At 35.4% G+C, this 8077-nt stretch overlaps 1 protein-coding gene across 1 annotated transcript; it reads left to right on the top strand.

The window, feature by feature from the left end:
- The first annotated feature begins 889 nt into the window (after positions 1-889).
- Positions 890-5014, top strand: LOC129275830 (tripartite motif-containing protein 59-like). Its single transcript, XM_064109506.1, has 2 exons — positions 890-980; positions 2374-5014. The coding sequence occupies exon 2, from the start codon at positions 2387-2389 to the stop codon at positions 4211-4213; it is 1827 nt and encodes a 608-aa protein (XP_063965576.1). The 5' UTR covers positions 890-980; positions 2374-2386; the 3' UTR covers positions 4214-5014.
- Positions 5015-8077: the final 3063 nt, after the last annotated feature.

Raw genomic sequence — 8077 nt, 5'->3', positions numbered from 1 at the left:
AACAACGAACCTTATTTCGTTTTCGGATTAACGAACCTTCGGAACAACGAACCTTATTTCGTTTTCGGACTAACGAACCTTCGGATCGAACAACGAACCTTATTTCGTTTTCGGATTATCGAACCTTCGGAATAACGAACCTTCGGAATAACGCCACAAATGTTCGGATTAACGAACCCTTTTACGTTTTCGGATTAACGAACATCGAGGTATAGGTAATTTACGTGTTTCGGAATTACGAACCTTCGGAATTACGAACCTTTGGAATTACGAAGTGTAACCTAATTATCACGGAATACAATATAATGTCCCTCGGGTGAGGGGCGGTGAGTTATGGGGATATGTCGTATTTACCCCCTTTTTTAGGGGGGGGGGGGACTTGTTCATTCTCCCTGGCCTGGATTGATTCAATGTGTACAAGAGCACTTATCATTAGGGATTTTTGCAACCACAACGCAGACGCATTCTGCAACATAGGGAATATATTGTCAAAACCCGGCCTTCATGACAAAGCAGCCTTTGTCAAAAATCGGTGAATCAAAATACAGCAGTGTCGCCCTGCACTCTGGACAAACGACGTATTTGCAATTTTACGTCCGGTCCGAATATTAGGACTATCTGCTGTCCACCAACTTTCGACAAAAACCTCTCAGCTGTCCATTGTGAGTTGATTTGCATTTTCAATAGATTTACTATGTTGCAGAATCCGTAGCAAATGCGAAAACTCCCTACAATCATTTATAACATTAGAAGTCCAATGTCAAAGAGAAATGCATGTCGTTGGGAATTCCCACTCACTAAAAATAGTCTGATCACTCGAATTTGTAAACAACTTGTACACGATTCAGTGCATCGTCATTGTGAATAATAATAGACCAAGAATAGCTGCAATGTTCAGTGAGACTACACCATATTGCAATATTGCTTCGATGAATTTCATATCTACATATCGTATTAATGGATATATAACGTAGATCGAGGTATGTAAGTAGAACCATTCATGTATTTTTCAAAGATATATTTCTCTGTTTTCCTTTTTTTCCACAAAATAACATAAGGTCTGTGTTCATAATGTCTATTTCAGGATACCTTTCAGATCAGTTTTAAAGTTACACTCTTTGACTAAAAATGTGAAGATTTTGATTATTTAATATCATTCTAAAGGGATTTAACATGTCTATTTTGCTAAATTCCGTTCAAGATACATAATAATGATAATAATAATTGGCATTTATATAACACTTTATCAATCTACGACTGCTCAAAGCGCTTCACAGTTATTATTACCCGGTCACTGGATTCATAGCAATTCAAGCAGCCTGTTAGGCGCACACTTGCCAAACCAACCACAATGACGGTTGTTTCCTACCGCTACCCAATTAGCAACTGGGTGAGAGTGGCAAAGTGTGGATTGACGCCTTGCCAAAGGATGCTAGACCATGGTGGGATTCGAACACACGACCCTCTGATAACAAGGGGAGAGTCAGAACCGCTACACCACGGCGCTTCCATACCTCTAAGAACGAAGGATAGGAAAATCATTATATCACTCTGATGAGGAAACATAATCGAACTTAGATCAACATCGTTTGGGAGAATCAGAGGTAAACCTGGAAGTAATAGAGAAAATATACGCGTCAAAAGTATTTAAAAAAATACATCATACATATGACAACATTATATGAACATGATTCTTTATGATTGGTGACAAGATAAGTTTAGATACTGAGACATTTTTTCCTGAATGGGGGCCTACCCACCCCCCACCGAAACCCAAACAATATAAGCTTCATAAACATCATGTATCGAAGTACACACCAATGAGCGCGCGATTAAATTAAAATCATACTTCATGCTTTACAAATAATTCAATTCAATTGTTTTTATTATCCACTTTCAATGTTTCATATTAACAATTATTATACAGTATAAACATATAATCACATTTGAAGTAAATAAAAAAATAACTTATTACAATAGACAATTATCAAAATAAAATATAGATTGAAAGGGAGGTGGAGCCAACTATTGGCGTGAAATAATGAATATATATATATATATATATATATAAACATGATAAACATAGTGTATACAATGAAGTACAATTTTCCTAATTAGCACAGTAATTTAGAAGTGATCAATGAAATAATATAGTAATCATTCAGAAGAAACGATTTAGGTCTGTTTTTGAAAATGTTTATTGAATAATAGCAGGCTGTAGGCCTATAGCGAATGTGGGTATATAATTATATAATCTGAATTTGTTTACCAGATGAATTTTCCTTTTTGATATTCGATGCAAGTAAAAGTACAGACATTCTCATTGTTTTTTTTTTAAATAAATATTTTCCTTTATTGTCTTTCATTTTGCAGTAGAGTTTCCATCATGGCTGACACATTAAAAAATGTCATCTCCCAGAGTACAGAGTGTCCTGTATGTCTTTCTACCTTCACTGATCCCAAGATCCTGTCTTGTTCTCACACCTTCTGCAAGACCTGTCTGGACAACCTCTTGGAGTGCCATGGTAATCACCAGATCCGATGCCCTGTCTGCAGAGCTGTAACCCAAGTCCCAGACCACGATGTCAGCAAACTACAGGTAAATCTTGCTTTGAAGAATCTAATAGAGGACATGAAGTATCATCCTCAGATTTGCATGAGTTGTAAATACGATGACAAGTCTAGTGCTGCTGTCTACTGCCAAGACTGTGGCAAGTATCTCTGCACCACTTGCCTCAACGCCCACTCTCAATGGGGTGACTTCATTGATCATGAAGTCATAGCCATGAGTGAGATCTCATCAGGGAAGGTGACGATACGTAGATACCGGAAATGCAGGAAACACCAGAGAGAAGACGAAGAGTGCTTCTGTTCCAATTGCAGGAGATTCACATGCTTTAGATGTGTTGTCATGGCACATACGGGGGGAGAACACCAAGTCATGGAGGCAGCTGCTTATGAGAACATACACCGGGAGAGCATCGAAGACATAAAATCAAAGGTGGATGAGAAGGAAACATACTTCAAGAAGTACTTAAATTTCATCGATGAACAGAGGAAACTTGTTGCCAATGCTAAGAAAGGGTGTATAGATGATATCAACAAGGCTTACGATGATGCAGTCCGACAGATGACAGAGAGAAGAGACACCCTGCTTGGAGAAGTTACGGAAATGACCGAACGAGTAGAGAAAGAACTGGAAGAGATGAAGACATCGGCTCAGAAGTACATCAATCAGTTGACGACCATTGCTGACATGGTAACCAACAGAACAAACATACCGTTCGATATGGATACTTTGGCTGCACACGACACTCTCTGTGACGAGATACAAGAGGCCTTTGATCAAGAGGATCCTGACTACGAGAAGCCCAGGAAATCAAGCAAGAAAGGGAAAAGTGTCGGTTTTGAGAGAAACGTTCGAAAGGACGAGCTAGACTTCGGTAAGATTGTTAACGTAGTTGCAAAGGACGTCGCACTGCCTACTAAGGATAGCATGAATGTCATGGTTAGTACTCCAGACGGTAGGATGGCAGTAGGATGTGTGAAAGGTGGCATCAACATCTTCTTTCCTGACGCCAAATTCCAACAGACAGTTCTCAAGGATGTCAAGATATATGGGGTAGGGTTCCTCTCTGACGGTCGATGGATTGTGATCGATTATGAAGACGATATCACACTCTACACACCAGAATACGTAAAATTGAATGTAATGTTTGAGTCTTTGGGTGTAGATGAAGGCGGGATTTCTAATCTCACTGTTGGTGGTGATGATCTGATCTATGTGAGTTACAGAAAAGCCCCCAAAATCCTTGTATTTTCAGCAGCAGGTGGGCAAGCAGTCAGGGAGATACCATGCACTGGATATACGCCTGAGCAAATCACTAGTTACCATGGCTTTCTTCTCGTTAACATAGTGGATACTCTACGATTGATAGACAATGAAGGTGTTGTACAACATACATTAACGAAACCTGGTAGTTCCATTTATGCTGCTGTATCTCAAGGTAATCTAATCCTGGTAGCCACGGTGAAGCATGATGAAGGATTGGTGAGTATTGACGAGTACAACAATAAGCTGACACACATACGAAACCTTGTTAATGAGTACAAGATCGAAAAGCCTCATAAGAGAAATTGGTATTATCTCCAGCAATACCGATCAGGCGATATCGCTTTCTGCACCCCGGACAGACTCTATATATTCCACTGATAATAATGGATCAAATTTGATACACTTTACAGTGTTACGGTATCTAAATATCTCGAGGAAGGGTGGGGGAGATGATGTTTACTGAACTGCTTCTTTGTCTGTCATGGGTTACGTTTTGTTCATTTAAATACTATATTTATTTTCTATTAAACAAAGTCCCGCATTACGAGTCATTTCAGTCTTTGAAAACATGTAAAATGGAATTTGTGTAATTGCAATTACTGAAATATGGTTAAGCTCGTCAATAAATGAGGGAGAAGTTTTATCGATGGATATTTTGTTTTGATCTGAGGTAGTGTAGATAAACATAGTGATGGAGCCTTCCTTTACATTAGAAATGAAATACTGCATAAACCTCAGAGAAGATCTTGCACTAGATTGAATGGTATCGAATCGTTATGGATTGACATTCATTTCATCACACCATAGAGTCTATTACGTTAAGTGACGTCTACAGGCCAGAGACAATTATTCTGTTGATTCTATCCCTGGTATTACTAATGGAGCGACACAAGCCTCTTCTTCATTAATAGACTGTGTCATAAATATTAATCAAGATCGTATTTGTCAAAGTAATTTTTTTAATTGGCCTTAGTTGTCAGTTCTTTAACCTTTTGCTCAAGAAAGAGATCTGTATCAGTTGGGATTGGGCTGTTATAATGTAAATAAATATATACATGGATACTGCGGTGTCAAACTTAAAAGACACATTTTCCTAACAGTAGTCGTTATTGTTCAACTTTAAAACAAGAGTTGGATGAATGACGAAATTATTATCTTAATAAGAGAATGTAGGTATACATAAAGTATGAAAAAATAATATTGATAATTTGGTACTCAAGAAATTTAAACCCTTCGTCCAAAGTCCCCCCCCCCCCTGACTTTGCCGAAAGAGTGCGTCGGGACTTTTTTCACGAAATATTATATATATATGTTTTGGAATACGCCATTCTGATTAGTTTCCGTCGAGTTTTTTTTTTTATATTTAATCTTTTAACAGCCATTTCAAAGAGGCTATCTTCAGGATCGGTTTACTACCAATTTGTCGATATAGTCATTTGGTCTAAGATAATTTAGTCTAATTGCCAGTTGGTCTAGTCATCATTCCGTCCAATCAATATTTGGTATGATCTTCTACTAATATATATATATATATATGAATATTAAGTTTTGTCCATGGGAATACGATAAAAAGTCAGTTTATTTCGTTGAATGTGGGAGAAAAGGTTTCAAAACTATTTCTTTTCATAGCCTGCAATCGCGGATTTCCAAAATGATAAATAGGTAAATAAAAAAAAGTAGGCCTACTGAAGCAACAGTGAAATTTATTCCCCACTTTAAAGTAAATGTATGTTATGTCTTTTTAATTTCGTTGAAGCACTTATCATTATAATATACATATTGTATGAAATCAATGAACTATATATAACCAACGTCAAATATCATGATCGTTATTTTCATAATCCCTTTTGTCACGTTTATGATTTTTCCTCTAAGTTTTACGATTGTCTTGTTACTTCAGTGCTCAAGATTTGTGTGACGTTGTTTTTAGTTGTACATGTGTGCTTTATTTAGTATATTTCGCTTGTCATCCGTTACTTTGGTAAGGACTCCATTACAACTAATCCATATGGACTTTTGTGGGATATTCTCTCAAGGTATTTTTATACTCTAAATCATATTTGTATTTTTATGTCATGCTTGGCGAATAATAGTCAATAAATATACAAACTAAAGATAAATTTATACAAACAATTAACATATATATACTACCATAATTTTCTTTTAGCTTATATCCTTTTACATATGTATATATCATATGAAGTTATAATTATATAAGAAACGTGTATTGTAATTTAGATTATAATTTTCATAATATTTTCTGTAAATAGTGTATTATCCATTGAATTATGTTTTGATTCCACGCATTTTACACGTCTTTTTTTCTATAAGTTATACCATTATCTTATTACTTTAGTGCTCAAGATTTGTAAGACGTATTTTTTAGCTGTCTTGGGGCCCGTAACACAAAGCTAAGCAATTATCATACAAGTTTTTTTACGATTTATTGCATGGACTACAATGTACAATTGATCTTGAAAATCAAGCTTACAATTAATCGCTTACCTTTGTGTTACGAGACCCTGTTGAGTCTTATTAAATATATTTTGTGTGACATCAGTTACATGGGTTACATCCCATTGGAATTTAAGCTATACTGTATATCGGCTTTCATGTGATATCATGTGTAGTTATTTTTATACTCTAAATTTTATATTTCTATTTTTTATGTTATGCCTAGTGAATATAATCAACTAATCAATCAGATGAAATAAACTAGTGTATAAATAAACTACCGTTGAAACAGTCTTTCTTTTTTGTTGAAGTTGTGATTACGAAATAAGTGTCGACCATAATACTTCATCGAAATGATATAATAATATATTTCACATGAAGAATTTCCCATTTAGACACCACCTCTTTATTTGGTTTTTATACAGATAAAAACGTTAAAAAAATAAAAACGTCATAATGCTAGTTCCCTGTACATCATCATTATGATGCAAAATTATTTGACTTTACTGTTTTAATTTTGAATTCAGAATGGGGAAAGATCGCGACAATGAAAGTGTGCACACTTCCGTGAATGTGTATTATTGTTCATATTCCTGTTAATTAATAATCTGTTAAACAGTTTCAATTTACCAGGAACATTGGATGATTGGTATAGCATTATGTAATTTATGCTTTATTGATCCTTTCAATTTCAAAACGTACATAACAAAATATTCACAATAAGAAATAGATCATTTAGAAAATATCAATGACGTGAATATACAGTGCGTTTACAAAAAAAGTTTACACTTACAAAAAATCCTGTAAAATTATACATTTGTATTATCCTGAATATTTTCCACATTTTAGCATTGGTACAGATCCATTTAAGCAAATGATGATGTAACTGTCGAAAAATATTTCCGCTTGAGTGAGCACCACTTACTATTGAAAAGTTAGTGAAAAATGATTTGCGCAGAACTTTGAAATAGTTATGCGAATAAAAGTAGACCTTAATCATGAAGAACACATTGAATTTAGCTAGTAAAATTGATTTGAAGATATCTTTTACCCTTTTTAACCTGTTTCCTTGCCCACTTCGAAGAGTGCATTGCGCCCCATCCCACTCCCCTACACACCGAGGCCAACGTGACGATATTTGCTTTACACTGAGATGTGATTTACATGAAATGGATTAGGCTTGACTTTTATTTGTTAATCATTGTCAAGCTTGGGAAAAGTGTGAAGAAACAAGTATTAAGGAAAAATAAAATGTAAACCCACTTTAAATGATAAAACTTAGTGAAAAAATGCTGGAGATGTCTGATATAAACTGTTGTTCAGACTCAGTTATGTCCTCAGATCCAGCTGGAACAAAAAGGGTAAAGGTTGTGCTTATCAAGTGTTGAAATTTCAATTTGGGTAGAAAGTTGTTACCAAATGCTTGAATGTATCCGTTTTATTTCAATTTACTCAAAGTGCAAGGGAAATGTATGAGAAATGTTTTGCAGGGTAGGTTTGATTTCGCCCTTTCCCCTTAACACAGCGTGAAAACGAGCATCTCTGCGCAAACAGATTTCTGCGAGCTTTACAAAAATGGACAGTGCTTACTCAAGTGTAACATTCTGTCAAAACTGATAGATGGGACCCAAGATTATATGTGAAAAAAATTACCCAAATATTGTATATTTTTTAATTCTCAGGGCTTTTTCAAAGTGTGAACCTTTTTTTTTAATACGCACTGTATATATACATATGTATATAGTATATAAATCAAATTATATTTTTGTTCACACGGTACACAGCGAA

The sequence above is a fragment of the Lytechinus pictus genome, chromosome 14 (assembly GCF_037042905.1).
Source record: "Lytechinus pictus isolate F3 Inbred chromosome 14, Lp3.0, whole genome shotgun sequence".
NCBI lineage: Eukaryota > Metazoa > Echinodermata > Echinoidea > Temnopleuroida > Toxopneustidae > Lytechinus > Lytechinus pictus.
Note: the sequence above shows the minus strand (reverse complement) of the source record. Positions and strands in the feature narration are given on the sequence as shown.